This window comes from Sinocyclocheilus grahami, unplaced genomic scaffold (assembly GCF_001515645.1).
Source record: "Sinocyclocheilus grahami isolate Dianchi unplaced genomic scaffold, SAMN03320097.WGS_v1.1 scaffold172.1, whole genome shotgun sequence".
Taxonomy (NCBI): domain Eukaryota; kingdom Metazoa; phylum Chordata; class Actinopteri; order Cypriniformes; family Cyprinidae; genus Sinocyclocheilus; species Sinocyclocheilus grahami.
Window position 1 is genome coordinate 561,272 of NW_015505351.1, and position 16,725 is coordinate 577,996.

The following is a 16,725-nucleotide window of genomic DNA, read 5'->3' on the forward strand; positions in this document are numbered from 1 at the left end:
AACTCAATTCAATGAGGCAATGCCAAAGAAGATCAGGGCATTTTGGACAGTCTTCATGTCAGCGCAAACAAACAGGCAACTGTTTCCTATTACTGCATTGCATTCCACAGCTATTACATTTACATTTAGTCATTTAGCAGACGCTTTTATCCAAAGCGACTTAAAAAATGAGGACAATAGAAGCAATCGAAACCAACAAAAGAGCAATAATATACAAGTGCTATGACAAGTCTCGGTTATCCACATAGCAAGGTTTTTATATATACCATGTATATATGTAAGCAATAAGGTATGAGAGGCCGTGCTGTATTGTGAATAAATCCCGACTGAAGGGCATTGTTAGGCACTGCGCGAAGCACTGCACCTTCAGCCGTGATTTATTCACAATACAGCACGGCCTCTCGTACCTTATTGCTATAAAACGGTTACCACAAAATAAAAGTATTAAAAACAAAAATGTATGCATTGATATGTTACTTTTTTGAAGCAAGTTCATTAAATGCTGTCCTTCCGTTAAAAAAATAGTTCATGAGTGCTCATGAGAGTTCACGAGTCTCAAAATTAGGTGATGAAAGATGAAAATTGCAACATAACGCCAGCAGGGGTCACTCATGCACACTTCATTAAATAAATAACAAACAGTTAATTCTTCCGAAATACACTCCACTTACAATACAGTAGTTTCATTTCAATATAAGTCTCAGGTGTCTCCAGAATGTGTCTGTGAAGTTTCAGCTCAAAATAGCCCACACATCATTTATTATATCATTTTGAAAATGCCTATTTCTAGAGGAACCAGAAACACGCTGTTTTCGTGCAAGTCTCTTTAAATGCAAAAAACATCTGCTTGGTTTTGATTATCATGTCTTTCGCGCTGAAATCATGCGTTTTAAAGTCAAATCAGTTTATAATTCTTATATACAGTTTTCTTGTTACAAAAACACAGTTGGTTATGTCTGTGAAGGTAAATTACTGGAAAGAAATCACGTTTATATTAGATCTGTGTATTAAAGATTTTTTTATTAAAATATCCAAAAACCACTAGAACAGTGTTATATATTTTGCTGACTTGTGTACTTACATTATCCCAAATGTTTGGAAGAATGTTTAAATCCAGAGAAATAAGCAATTTTAACTAGTGACACGGACCGTGTCTATAGTGTCATTGTGTCGTCTGCCAATGACGTCTTAACCCCTCGATTTCCGGTTTTGTTTTGTAGAGAACATGGAAACACCAAAGACACTTTAATATGTTGTGCGTTTTAATAGACCGGTGACGACCGCACAGAGTAGCATTATAACCGAACTTTCAAATGTATCTAGTATGATAAAACAGCGCTGCTTTTTTCTTCCCACATACGCACGACCGGAAGGAGCGGAAGCCGTCGACTGTGGCATAATAGTATCTCACGCTCGTTCTGCGACCTCGTTTCGCCTCACCATGCTTCATTCTACTATGTTAATAAAATCATTAGCTCATCCATGAACGTGATTTCTGCCTGAGTCCCATCGGATTGCATCGGCTGTGGGGATGAAGACGACAACTCCCATGATTCCACACTCAGTCACGGCGTCATCAAACTACGCCTTTGCCTATTTGTTTATTTTGAATACGCGCCCTCTAGCGGCGAAAATTACATATTGTGCCTTTAAAGCAGTATTTCTTGTGATTTAACTTATTTTCCATTGTTTCCAAGACCATTATGCACAAGTATGATAAAACAGCGCTGCTTTTTTCTTCCCACATACGCACGACCGGAAGGAGCGGAAGCCGTCGACTGTGGCATAATAGTATCTCACGCTCGTTCTGCGACCTCGTTTCGCCTCACCCTGCTTCATTCTACTATGTTAATAAAATCATTAGCTCATCCATGAACGTGATTTCTGCCTGAGTCCCATCGGATTGCATCGACTGTGGGGATGAAGACCACAACTCCCATGATTCCACACTCAGTCACAGTGTCATCAAACTACGCCTTTGCCTATTTGTTTATTTTGAATACGCGCCCTCTAGCGGCGAAAATTACATATTGTGCCTTTAAAGGCAGAGTAAGTGATTTTTCAAAAACAAAAACTGATTCGGGCCGAATCGCAAAACAAACTTGTAGCCAATCAGCAATAAGGGGCGTGTCTACTCGTGATGTGGAGGAGAGCGCGTTCAGTGAATGGTACGTACATTAGCCGAGCCGAGCGACAGAAAGATAGAGATGGCGGATAAAAAACAAAAGAGGAAAACGTCTGCGGAAGGATAAGGCAAGAAGTAGGACCCGTGTAAATATCGGATCAGCTTTCCAGCGCTGGAGAGAACTCAAGGAGCGGAGGCCTGCGATCGGACGCCGAGGTTGCTTTGTTTCTTCTCGATAGGTGAGTAACACCGTGTCTACAACAGCTAAAGTCTGCCTGCACTGGAACGCGATCAAACGACCGTTGAAAACCATTTGAAATTTGTGTCAGCACGTCATAAATAGAAGCCGGCAGCAGTTTTCTGTCGGGGATTTGTTGCGCCGCGCCGCTCACGTCTGTAGACACGGTGTAACATTGGTTTTGCTTTGTTTCACAGAACTAATCGTTGCCTGGGTTGCGTACGTATATGTGGGGCGGAGCTATCAAAATAAGGGCAAGACCCTTTTGAGGTAGGGGCGTGTTTGTTTCGGTGATTTCAAATATCACCATTGGCAACCAGAAATCACTTACTCTGCCTTTAAGTGACATCAGCGTAATATACAGTACCTATACTGCTGTCTACGGTGACAATATGACCCAAACAAATAAAATAAAAACAGAAAATCGTGACTCACTGCTCTTGAATGAATAATTTCTGTAGCTCCAATAAGAAGACATTTCTCACTTGAATGTTGCTTTTAAATGAGCGTGAAGATAAACATGGCGGATTGTGTGCAGCTCACTCAGGGCGGGGTCTCTGCTAATACGGCAGTGTCCGTCAACAGTCGTGGGCAGGGCTTGTAAAATGTGGCGTCACGTTTTACGGACTCTGCGAACAGCTTATTCTGAGACACTGCTTATGATTTATGAAGATTAAAAAAAACAAAAAACGGAGTGGCTGGATTTTTATCATTACAAGGTGGCTGTGTACACACATTTATATTCAAACAACACGTAAAAGTGAATTTTTCATAATAGTTGCCCTTTAACACGAAGGGTTATGGCTTCATTCAAATCGCTCTCTTTGCAAACACCAATAAAGCAGCACATACTTAGATTCATATCTCTCACTCACCTTGGCTTTAGCGTCCACATCTGCTCCATTCGCCACCAGGAATTTCACCACGTTTGCCTGTCCTGCCCTGGCAGCCATATGAAGCGCCGTCTCTCCCCTCTAAAACACACACAGAGGAAGCTTCTGGAAAAAAGGTACTACTGTGTTTGGATAGTAAGCCTTTGTGTGCACACAGCTCTTTCGTCAGTCTCGGCCCCTCTGCCCAAACCGTCTTGCTTTCTTTGTTTTGACACTCTCGGTGGGCTGCACCCCAACAAACTTAAAGCATGTTTCTAGGGTAACAGTGGCTCGCTGTTGGCCCACCGTATGTCTGATGGGGAATAGTCGAGCATGATTACAGTCTGACTGTACTCTAATTACAGTAGACTAAGGAGCTCCAACCTGCGGTCAGATGTATGTTTAAGCACATGGACGGAGACTGTTATTACCCTAAAAGGCAAGAGACCAAACCAATGTGGCAAGCAATGACACGTTCCAGAAAGGAACATGGCTGGACTCTAGGGCTTCGCTAAAATGTTTTGTTTTACTTTGTTTTTCATTATCAAAAGGAAACGGTTTGTTTGGCGCTGGTGGGCTTGGGGACGGCTGTACTCACCACATTCATCGTGTTAGAAGACGCTCCGTGATTTGTCAACTGAGTCACAATGTTTTCATGGCCCATAAAAGCGGCCACATGAATCGGCGTGAGTCCAGACTGCCAGAGACACAGAAATATGCAGGGGCGGAGCTATCAAAATAAGGGCAAGACCCTTTTGAGGTAGGGGCGTGTTTGTTTCGGTGATTTCAAATATCACCATTGGCAACCAGAAATCACTTACTCTGCCTTTAAGTGACATCAGCGTAATATACAGTACCTATACTGCTGTCTACGGTGACAATATGACCCAAACAAATAAAATAAAAACAGAAAATCGTGACTCACTGCTCTTGAATGAATAATTTCTGTAGCTCCAATAAGAAGACATTTCTCACTTGAATGTTGCTTTTAAATGAGCGTGAAGATAAACATGGCGGATTGTGTGCAGCTCACTCAGGGCGGGGTCTCTGCTAATACGGCAGTGTCCGTCAACAGTCGTGGGCAGGGCTTGTAAAATGTGGCGTCACGTTTTACGGACTCTGCGAACAGCTTATTCTGAGACACTGCTTATGATTTATGAAGATTAAAAAAAACAAAAAACGGAGTGGCTGGATTTTTATCATTACAAGGTGGCTGTGTACACACATTTATATTCAAACAACACGTAAAAGTGAATTTTTCATAATAGTTGCCCTTTAACACGAAGGGTTATGGCTTCATTCAAATCGCTCTCTTTGCAAACACCAATAAAGCAGCACATACTTAGATTCATATCTCTCACTCACCTTGGCTTTAGCGTCCACATCTGCTCCATTCGCCACCAGGAATTTCACCACGTTTGCCTGTCCTGCCCTGGCAGCCATATGAAGCGCCGTCTCTCCCCTCTAAAACACACACAGAGGAAGCTTCTGGAAAAAAGGTACTACTGTGTTTGGATAGTAAGCCTTTGTGTGCACACAGCTCTTTCGTCAGTCTCGGCCCCTCTGCCCAAACCGTCTTGCTTTCTTTGTTTTGACACTCTCGGTGGGCTGCACCCCAACAAACTTAAAGCATGTTTCTAGGGTAACAGTGGCTCGCTGTTGGCCCACCGTATGTCTGATGGGGAATAGTCGAGCATGATTACAGTCTGACTGTACTCTAATTACAGTAGACTAAGGAGCTCCAACCTGCGGTCAGATGTATGTTTAAGCACATGGACGGAGACTGTTATTACCCTAAAAGGCAAGAGACCAAACCAATGTGGCAAGCAATGACACGTTCCAGAAAGGAACATGGCTGGACTCTAGGGCTTCGCTAAAATGTTTTGTTTTACTTTGTTTTTCATTATCAAAAGGAAACGGTTTGTTTGGCGCTGGTGGGCTTGGGGACGGCTGTACTCACCACATTCATCGTGTTAGAAGACGCTCCGTGATTTGTCAACTGAGTCACAATGTTTTCATGGCCCATAAAAGCGGCCACATGAATCGGCGTGAGTCCAGACTGCCAGAGACACAGAAATATGCAGCTTTGAAGCACTGGGAACTGCATGCTAAAGCAAATATTACCTCATTTCAAAACGCACATGTTGTGGTTCAAAACAACAGCATATCTGATTGAAACACTTTACAATTTTCACATTTTGTGAAATGCTTCATTGCAGTGTATGAAAACCCATCACAATGACCAGAAACAACTGCAAGACTTAAAAGCCACAATGCCAGATATAAAGTCACATTGTGAGTTTAAAGTAAATGATAAGAAACTAAGTAGCAGTTTTGATATATAAAGTCACATTGCAAAATATAAATTGACTGTCTAACATAAATTCAATTACATAATATAAAGTTACAGTTGGCAGATACCAGCCACACTATACTCTTAAAAATAAAGGTGCTTCAAAAGGTTCTTCAAGCGATGCCATAGAAGAACCATTTTTGGTTCCACAAAGAAGCATTCAGTCAAAGGTTCTTTAAAGAACCATCTCTTTCTTACCTTTTTGTAATCTGAAGAACCTTCTTTCACCACAAAGAACCTTTTGTGAAACAGAAAGGTTCTTCAGATGTTAAAGGTTCTTAATAGAACCATTTAGACAAAAAGGTTCTTCTATGGCATCGTGAAGCACCTTTATTTTTAAGAGTGTATAGTGACAATTGTGAGCTATAACGTTGCAAAAAAATTTTTTAGACAAAAACAGGCTTTGTAATCTAATTTAACAGCACCATATTTCCATCTGGGGCAGAGGAGCAACTGGAAAAGTAGGAGGGACACTTTATAAACCTTATCATCTTTGCTCATGAATATTATTTAGGTGCCATAACATTCATATTTAGCTGATTGGTAAAATGCAGGTAAATGGGCCAAAGCTTGCTTGTTCTGAAAATGCAGCTGGCTGGTCTTAAAGTCATAGTTCTTTAAATAATATGCAAGCCAAATAAAACCCTAAATAAATAATGATGTGCTAAAAAGTGGGGGAGACATGTCCCTCCATTTATAATGGTTGCTACATCTGGTTTTCACAAACACAACCAACATTTCTTACAAAAACATAAGCAACGTTTCTTCCATTCAGAGTTATTAAGCTGTTGAGATCAAAGTGCATGGTAAAGCAAGCTCTGCAAATGTACAGTAGATATTCAGAAAAAAAAAATCTTGCTCTCTCACCTCAGTCACCGCCTGAATGGACGCTCCGTGTTTCAGCAGCAGCTCCATCACTTTAATCCTGTTCTTCTTGCAAGCGATGTGAAGTGGTGTAAAACCATTCTACAGAGAGAGAAAAAGAGATTCTGGTGGCTTGTACTCCAGTTTACTAACGAAAATCTGGTTGCTTTCTGCCCGTAACCAGATGACTGAAGAGTTAACAAAGCTTTGTTTCCAGACGAATGAAAACACGTGGCTTCTGCTGCTCAATGCTTGGCAGACTTGTCTTTCTACAGTTTTCGTTCTTTCTTCCTTTTTTCCTCATAAACTGCAGAGACACGCCCGTTCTGTAACCATTACTTCAGAGCATGACAGTATTCACTGTGCTCTTTGCCAAAAGAGGCTTTTTACAGACCGCCATGGCGCTGTGCAGAAACAAAACATGTTACATGTCATAACCTTCCCTCCAAGTGCTCACATATAAAATTGGGAGGGTACCATCTAAAGTGGAAGCCAAAGGGGGGAAAAAAAAGGTATTCTGGGATTTTACGAGACTAGTAAACTCTGTTTTTTACCTCACTGACCACATTTAAGTAGAAAGTTTTCCTGAATCAACACAACAGCTGAATCTCAGCTAATCAGAGTTTGGGTTTGGACTACAATAACATCTGATTGTTTGATTGTATTCTGTAAAAAATTAAGTTGTAAAAAAACATAGGAACTAAAAATACATTATTGTATTATTGGGGTATGTTTTACAAGAAAATATTGTTGTGTTTCAGGTCTCCTACTTTAAAATCTTATGTTTAACTCAATGTGTTACTTGCTGTTTCTTTGAAATTGTTTGTGAAATTTTCCAGCAATTTCTAAGTGAAAATTGTTTTTACATCAATCTTTTTTTCAGTGTATTGTTTTTTCCCCCCCATGCCAGTCTATTACTGTGACATATTGAATTTAAGATAAACTAGCCACCAAACAAAAAAACACTGCTCGCTTTACATTAGTCAGTTAGGTGGTCTTTTATCCCTATTAAAAGGGATAGTTCACCCAAAAATGAAAATGCTGTCTTCATTTAATCACCCTCCAGTTTTTCCAAATCTGTACGAGTTTTTTTTTTCTGCCGAACACAAAAGAAGAATGTTGGCTGATGGTAGCCATTGACTTCCATTTTTCCATACTATGGAAGTCAAAGGCTACCATCAACTGTTTGGTTACCAACATTCTTTAAAATGCTCAACAACAGCTTTAAGAAACTCATATAGGTTTGGAACAAATTGAGGATGAGTAAATGACAGAATTTTCTTTTTTGGGTAAACTATACCTTTAAGTGGACGGTTCTTGGCCTAAATGTTGTAAAGTGCACCCAACCTTATGCCTATAGTCAAAAGGTCTGGCTATGGGAGACTATGATTAGGGAATTTTGTTAGTTAGACAGGATCAAAAAAGAAACTGATCCAGAAACATTATACTTGTCAACTCAAGATTCACCAGTGCTTTGGCATTAGGATTGGCCTTCTTGTCCACAAGGACCTTGGCAACTTTGTAGTGTCCGCAGTGTGCAGCGACGTGCAGGGCTGTCAGATAATCGTTGGTGATGTCGTCCACGGGCACGTCGTGATGAAGCAAGAGCTGAACGCAGTTCAGATGATCTCCTTGCGTGGCCATGTGCAACGGTGAAAGGCCGTTCTGTTGAAACATGCAACAATCTAGGTTATGCTGAAATTAAATAACTGAAGAACTTTCACTTCTCTATTCTCTATTTTGTAGGAATCACAGATGAATCAAATCTAAAGCCGTTTTTCATCTTTCTAAGAATTCAGAGAAGCAAATGTAAACTTTTAAAATCTAATAGAGCCATAATCCCCCCTCAAAAAGGACATCTGGGGTAAAAGAACAGCGAGAGAGTATTTATACATAACTATTTGTACTAAAACAATTGCTCCATTGTGACACTAATCGGCTGGGATATTATCTAATTTGGCGAGAAGTCTGTGACCATGTTTTGCTTTGCTTTCGGATTCCAGGAAAGTGTTCAGTGATGCAATGGAAAAACAAGAAAAAATGATAGTCACATCTGCATACACTTAAAGGAGCAGTTCATTCAAAAATGATGTCATTCACTTGCCATCATGTCATTCCAAGCCCATACAACCCTTACTAGAACACAAAAAAGGTTGGTTTAAAAGTCGAGGTTTCAAAGACAATTTGCAATATTTGCATTCATGCATTTAGCAGACTCTTTGATCCAAAGCGACTTACAAAAGAGTAATAAAAGCAGTTTGTTTGAGTGTGTACAGTAAGTGCATTGGTTTATGGGTGTGGGGTGGTTAAGTGCTTGCAGAAGTGGTGTGTCTTCAGCTGCTTTTTGAAATTTGTGAAGATTGGCAATTCATTCCACCAGAGAGGGTGAAGGTTTTGGAAAGTGACTTTTTTCCTGGTTGTTTTTTATCCATATTATTACAGATTATTATAGATTTGACTGCACTGACACTATTGGAAAAGAACAAAACTTCAGCTGAACTGAGCTGGACAATAACACTAACTTTGTAACACTGACATAGTTATTGAACAGAACTGAATCAACACTGAAGTGACTGTAGATCTGCTTATAGAATTAACATTGAACTAAATTGAGCTGAATAATAACACTATTGTCTTCTGTAGAGGAACAAAAATAATTTTGCTTCATTATTTAGGAATTTTGCAACATTAACATTGCTATTTTCCTGTTTATTACGGTAAAGCTGCTTTAAAACAAACTGTTTCATTTCATTTTTGCTTTCAGCATTTTATTCTGTTTGGTACGCATATTTCACGTTTACTTTATATACCGAAAAGAGCAGCATGAACATTCTTCAAAATATCTCCTTTTGTGTTCCACAGAAGAGGTTTGGAAAGACATGAGGGTGAGTAAATTATGACAGAATATGCATTTTCTTTAAGTGCAGAACACTATATCTAACCTTTGTCTTAGAGAGGATGGGTGCTCCACGGTCTAGTAACATCTCAACTACTTGCTCATGACCGCTCCTTGCTCCACAATGTAAAGGTGTCAGGCCGTCCTGGAGATTTGAAAACAAGCACACATATATTACACACTGCCAGACTCTGCAATCATCAGCCATCATTAACATTACAATCCCTCCCATGTGACATGTGCCAATATGTCAAATTCACAATGAAAGACAGCATTCCTCTACTGGAGACAGAGAAGAGTGCAACATCTGTATGCAATTTCTCTTCAACAGTGGTGCCAAACACATGTAACCCGAGGGCTGCGGTTGTTATCATTTATTCAAATCAAACGGCATGTATCCCTGAATTATCCCTTCCAAATAAATTCCCTTTTCATCTTGTGTTTCTAAGAAAGCAGCTGAAAATGGCCACAAATGAACAGCAACTGAATTAGTTTCCTCTGAAACTTAATATGTAATTTGTTCATAAATTACAGCTTTTTTTCTTTCCAAGTCTTTCTTGACTATAGAATCTACACATGCCATTGTGAAATACATGCAATGGGGAAAACCATGTGCTCACTTCCTCTGATGAGTTAAATCTAGAGCTGGAAAAGAAAGACGGTCTGTGTGGTTCGACTGCTTGCGGCACTGACCTTGGTTTTGGCATCGATTCGGGCTCCTCTCTCCAGCAGCAGCCTGACCATGTTGGCATTTCCTCTTTTCGATGCCACATGGAGAGGTGTGATGTCATTCTGCCACAATAAAAAGACAAAACTAATAGTCAGACACATAATCCAAGTACAAAAGAACAAGGTTGATTACATGTAAACACATACTATATTGGATGTTGTGTGACTGTATTAGAATTGGCATTTTCTTTGCATATCTGATGAACTAATAATGAATTTTCGATAGCAAAAGCTATTTTAAAAGGAGGAATTTCCATAATTATTTCATTGAAACATTGTGCACTTAACCATTAAACATCACTTATTTTTGTTAAATCACTCTCTCTGCAAATGTTTATTAGTCAGAAAATTTTTCAGTTAAAATGTCCTTTTAAGGGAAAATGGACAAACGCTATGGTTGTTGTTGTGTTAAAAATGTAATTATTGTGTGTTTTTCAGTTTTAGTAATTTTACTCCATGTAAACTAAACTAATGCTACTACATACATCAAAAAACACAATTGCTTAATAATATTATTTAATAGCAGCAAATATTATGTACACAAAATTGCTGAAATGAAAACTTAATTTTCACTGTAAATGTGTACTATTCATCGAAAAGTAAGTCAGCAATCACAAGGAGTAGAAAACCTGTAGAAATCTGTAGACAAATCTGCAATAATCTGTACCAATCAAAAGGATGCATTAATGTTTCAACAGAGATTGTTTTATTTTACTACTGTATATTTACTGTATATTAAAAAAAAAACAGTAAACTGATGGTGTGAGGTTGAATTATGCCAATCCTCTAAAACCATACATACTTTAATACAGTATTCAATAATAGTATCTCTAAACCTGTTTACTTTGAATATAGGCTGGTTTTTATTGCGTCTTAATTTGTCTGCATGTGTGACAATATGTTGCTGATGGAATATAAGCATCTTTGGTGGACAATATGTGTTCCATCTTAGAGATTTTTAATAATGTCGCACAAATAAGAGATTCTGTCCATAGCAGCAGCGGCACAAATGAAGCACACAACGTCATACTGTAGACACTGTAGTATTGGGCCACACCACCCTCTAGTGATAGCTTACAAAATCTCTAATTTACTATGACAGACTGCTTAGCATTTTATAAAACATGGTGGACCCCACTGAGTCCGATGTGAGGCATCATAGGAGCAATGTTATGTCACTTATGTTATGCTAAAACTGTGTGGGACTGAATATTTGAATACACGATAGTGGACGCTTTGACACAGATGGATGTAGTATATTCCACAATATGGAGTCAGATCTATGGGATCAAATTACACTTAGTGTCAGGGTCAAAGAGCTGCAGAGAGACACTGGTAAACATGGTCTAAACCAGTGCATGGTCAATCTGTGTATGCAGTGCCAAAATGGTGTCTGGATCAGGTGTTTTATCTTTTCATCAGGAGTATTATATATTTATTGTTCTGAGAGCAACACTGATTGGAATTTATTAGCTATCATACAACAGTTATTTTCAGGATTCTAATTTGTTTGGCTAAACAACAGCACTGGGACGTGCACTGATTGTATCATGCTTGTCAGTGTTCATGGCATTCCGGATCAAAGTATGTGAGACTTTCTTTAAAAAAAAGGATATGCACATTATTTATTTGTGAGAAAATTTCATTAAATAACATGGAAATATACACCATCCTTTTTGAAGCAATTTCAATCCATGCTTTAAATACTGTATGACATGGTTTTCCTCAGGCACCACATACAGAGAATAGGGTTGCAAAGGGGTGAAAATGTCCGGTAAATTTCCGTAAACTTTCCAAAAATCCCAGGAATATAAAACAACAGCACTGGGACGTGCACTGATTGTATCATGCTTGTCAGTGTTCATGGCATTCCGGATCAAAGTATGTGAGAGTTTCTTTAAAAAAAAGGATATGCACATTATTTATTTGTGAGAAAATTTCATTAAATAACATGGAAATATACACCATCCTTTTTGAAGCAATTTCAATCCATGCTTTAAATACTGTATGACATGGTTTTCCTCAGGCACCACATACAGAGAATAGGGTTGCAAAGGGGTGGAAAATGTCCGGTAAATTTCCGTAAACTTTCCAAAAATCCCAGGAATATTCCAAAAAATCCTGGAAAGTTTCCAAACTTTTTGGAATGTTTCCGAAATTTACTGGAAATCTTCCACCTTTTTGCAACCCTAATAGAGAATGACCCTGTTCTGACCCCAGTGTAGTTCATAATACTCTGCACTCCACTCTTACGGAATCCTTCAGCTGGAGTTCATGTCCTTACCCTCGCCTTGAAGTCTACGGCAGCCCCACGGTTCAGAAGCAGGGTCGCTACGTTGATATTACCGTAATGAGCCGCAATGTGGAGAGGGGTGAAGCCACTCTGGAGAGGGACAGAGAGAAATAGAGCACAGGGGTCAAAATGTCACATACAGAACTCTGAAGGCCCTGACCTCAAGTCACCTGACCTGACCTCATCCTCTACATATGAAAAGATGACCCCAGGCCAGGTGTGGTGCAGTAAATCAGTAAAACAGATCTACACAGATGACCTTAGCACAACACTGAGGGAAGGCACATCCTTCACTTGATCCCTCAATCTGGCTGATTCATTCTTTTACTTTGGTTTGAACATTAGGTTTAATTTATTTTCTTTAATCTTTAATGTTTAATCCAATACTTTAATCTCTCTGTTTACACACCATGCTGTGGTTGCAATAGATGGGAGGGTTTTCCATTTTAAAGGATGTGCTTTCCTCAGATATACAAAGCCTTTATAACAGCAACCTTCATCCCAAATTTGAATTTATGTGTGCAAACATGCATACAGTGCACTGCATTTAACAATGTGCTGTTAAAACATCAAAAATCAGTTTCTCTAACTATAATCACAAATATGATTTTAATTATTTGAAAGCAAATTGCAGCACGTTATTGAGTCATATACAGTATAGTAAACAATAGTTTTAAAATAGTCAGTAGGCCACTGTAAATTTGAGAGAGCAGTTGAGCTGTAGCTGTAGATGAATATCATACTATTATTCTCAGTGTTGTAAGTGATTAATACTGTATTTAAGTTACATATCATGCAGTGCAAATCAAAGCTGTTAAGTTGCAAGAGAGCTGGAAGAAATCTGGAAGCCATGCTGACTGAGAAGAGAAGAGAAGAGAAGAGAAGAGAAGAGAAGAGAAGAGAAGAGAAGAGAAGAGAAGAGAAGAGAAGAGAAGAGAAGAGAAGAGAAGAGAAAAAATAAAAGATGAAATAATTTTTTTGACTTTTCTCTTGTCTCAAAATGAGAGAAGTGATGAAACAATATTAAATAAGAAGAGATGAAACAAGAAGAAATTAATAGAAATGAGAATAGAGATGAGATGAGACGAGACGAGATAAAATCAGAAAAGAAAAGAAACAAAACAAAACAAGATGGAATAAGAGAAGAAATAGTATGAAAAAAACAAGTAGAGAAAACAAATCAAGACAAGAGATAAATCAAGAAAGACAAAATGAAAAAAGTGATAAAAGTATTAAATGAGAGGAGATGAGACAGGAAAAGAAAAGAAGAAATGAAACAGATAAAGCATGACGTCAAGAGATAAGAAGAGACAGAATGAGTAGAATAGAGGTGTAAAAACAGAAGAGAAGTGAAAAGATTAGACAATCCAGATAAGAAGGAGAGATGAAACAACAAAATGAAATAAAAGGAAATGAAATAACAAGTAAAGAGAACAAAGAAATGAAACAAGAAGAGAGTAGAGGAGAAAAGAAATGAAGAGATGAAAGTAGAAGAGAAGGTCAGTAACTCTTTCTGCTGACACCTGCTAGGAGGGGAATGTCATGCATGAGACGGGACGAATGCTCTGCAGCTGAGAAGTCTGATTCTATGCTACCTTCTTCAGGACAGTAAGAGATGTCTGGGCTTTGGTCTAAAAGGGCATTTAGATTTATAGTTGAAAATAGTTGAAGTATAAAGCATATTCTGAAAATTCAAGCTGGCTCAGCACACTATTCTGATCGCCAGAATATGTTGTGTTTTGGGATATTTGTGTGCAAGCTTCTTTGCTACACTAACCACTAAAGGTCTCTGCACACTGAGTCCGAATGTTTCGTCCGAAATGTTCGCATGTTGAAAAATAAATATGACCTCACGTTGTGTCAATCACGTTTACACACTGCCTCCGAAACTTTCGGCCGTCATAAAAAATTCGGACCAGGTTCGATTTTCTGCGTTTTCGCATCCGTAGCAAGCATTTTGATAGGAAAGGATGACGAATACGAAAAAAACTGAAAAATGCATACGAAAGTTTCGGACTCAGTGTGCAAGGACCTTAAGACTTGATCAAACAGTTTTATTAGGTACTGTAAGGTAACAGCATGACTTTATTAGTCCATCAGCTGGACCAGAACCAAACCAGCATAAGCCAGTTGGAACAGCATAGACATTTGGGGCAAAACTATCCCAGTTTAATATACAGAAACAACCAGCGGGCCACTGGTAGGTTGACTTCTTGAGCAGGACTATCTGTGCGACCAATGGCAAAAGTCGGAAAACACACAATCATGATCTTGCAATTCCATTTGGTGCCACTAGCGGCACAGAAATTACACAAACAAAACAAAAAACTCTCTCAGCTGCAGACCTCGCCTGCTGACTGAGAAGAGAAGAGAAGAGAAGAGAAGAGAAGAGAAGAGAAGAGAAGAGAAGAGAAGAGAAGAGAAGAGAAGAGAAGAGAAGAGAAGAGAAGAGAAAAAATAAAAGATGAAATAATTTTTTTGACTTTTCTCTTGTCTCAAAATGAGAGAAGTGATGAAACAATATTAAATAAGAAGAGATGAAACAAGAAGAAATTAATAGAAATGAGAATAGAGATGAGATGAGACGAGACGAGATAAAATCAGAAAAGAAAAGAAACAAAACAAAACAAGATGGAATAAGAGAAGAAATAGTATGAAAAAAACAAGTAGAGAAAACAAATCAAGACAAGAGATAAATCAAGAAAGACAAAATGAAAAAAGTGATAAAAGTATTAAATGAGAGGAGATGAGACAGGAAAAGAAAAGAAGAAATGAAACAGATAAAGCATGACGTCAAGAGATAAGAAGAGACAGAATGAGTAGAATAGAGGTGTAAAAACAGAAGAGAAGTGAAAAGATTAGACAATCCAGATAAGAAGGAGAGATGAAACAACAAAATGAAATAAAAGGAAATGAAATAACAAGTAAAGAGAACAAAGAAATGAAACAAGAAGAGAGTAGAGGAGAAAAGAAATGAAGAGATGAAAGTAGAAGAGAAGGTCAGTAACTCTTTCTGCTGACACCTGCTAGGAGGGGAATGTCATGCATGAGACGGGACGAATGCTCTGCAGCTGAGAAGTCTGATTCTATGCTACCTTCTTCAGGACAGTAAGAGATGTCTGGGCTTTGGTCTAAAAGGGCATTTAGATTTATAGTTGAAAATAGTTGAAGTATAAAGCATATTCTGAAAATTCAAGCTGGCTCAGCACACTATTCTGATCGCCAGAATATGTTGTGTTTTGGGATATTTGTGTGCAAGCTTCTTTGCTACACTAACCACTAAAGGTCTCTGCACACTGAGTCCGAATGTTTCGTCCGAAATGTTCGCATGTTGAAAAATAAATATGACCTCACGTTGTGTCAATCACGTTTACACACTGCCTCCGAAACTTTCGGCCGTCATAAAAAATTCGGACCAGGTTCGATTTTCTGCGTTTTCGCATCCGTAGCAAGCATTTTGATAGGAAAGGATGACGAATACGAAAAAAACTGAAAAATGCATACGAAAGTTTCGGACTCAGTGTGCAAGGACCTTAAGACTTGATCAAACAGTTTTATTAGGTACTGTAAGGTAACAGCATGACTTTATTAGTCCATCAGCTGGACCAGAACCAAACCAGCATAAGCCAGTTGGAACAGCATAGACATTTGGGGCAAAACTATCCCAGTTTAATATACAGAAACAACCAGCGGGCCACTGGTAGGTTGACTTCTTGAGCAGGACTATCTGTGCGACCAATGGCAAAAGTCGGAAAACACACAATCATGATCTTGCAATTCCATTTGGTGCCACTAGCGGCACAGAAATTACACAAACAAAACAAAAAACTCTCTCAGCTGCAGACCTCGCCCGGCTAAACCAGAGTGTTTCCTCTCCATGCTAGTTTTCCGCTGCCCGTTAGTAATAGAAGCGCCAATTTACTGAGACAAAAAAGCAATGAGCAGGGGCAGGAGGGGATGGGGCGGCAGCCACAGCAGCAGAGTGATGTGGGTGCTTTGTGAGGTGTGTAACATTTGTACATGTATACCTCTGTCGTTCTATTCACCATCATCTAGAAGGACCACCAGAGCGGGAGGAGAAAGAATGGTCTGATTAGTGTTCACAAAGTCACAATGGGAGCATCAAGCTGTACGGTGGCTACATCGTGAGGGAGAGCGACAAACCACACATCACACGACACCACAAGGGCTTAACTGGATGGTGCATCTACTAGTATTTGCTTTAAACTGGCGTGTGATAGAAGATGACGTTTTAAGGAAATTTACAATGAGCATCTCCCATCATGCACCACTGAATTACAGCCACCACAATGTCTGTTTAGATGTATATTGTGTTAATTCCAAAAGACAATAAT

The 16,725-nt window shown here is 39.0% G+C and overlaps 1 protein-coding gene across 1 annotated transcript in view; it reads right to left on the reverse strand.

Annotated features, from left to right (window-relative positions):
- ank3b (ankyrin 3b) overlaps positions 1 to 16,725 on the reverse strand; it is a 106,438-nt gene that overhangs the window by 47,542 nt on the left and 42,171 nt on the right. Inside the window, exons 6-13 of the mRNA XM_016283247.1 lie at positions 16,399 to 16,422; positions 12,362 to 12,460; positions 10,042 to 10,140; positions 9,395 to 9,493; positions 7,920 to 8,117; positions 6,456 to 6,554; positions 5,196 to 5,294; positions 4,601 to 4,699 (exon numbers count right to left, since the gene is read on the reverse strand). Of these exons, the coding sequence (XP_016138733.1) occupies positions 4,601 to 4,699; positions 5,196 to 5,294; positions 6,456 to 6,554; positions 7,920 to 8,117; positions 9,395 to 9,493; positions 10,042 to 10,140; positions 12,362 to 12,460; positions 16,399 to 16,422 (816 nt within the window). The remainder of the gene's footprint in view (positions 1 to 4,600; positions 4,700 to 5,195; positions 5,295 to 6,455; positions 6,555 to 7,919; positions 8,118 to 9,394; positions 9,494 to 10,041; positions 10,141 to 12,361; positions 12,461 to 16,398; positions 16,423 to 16,725) is intronic.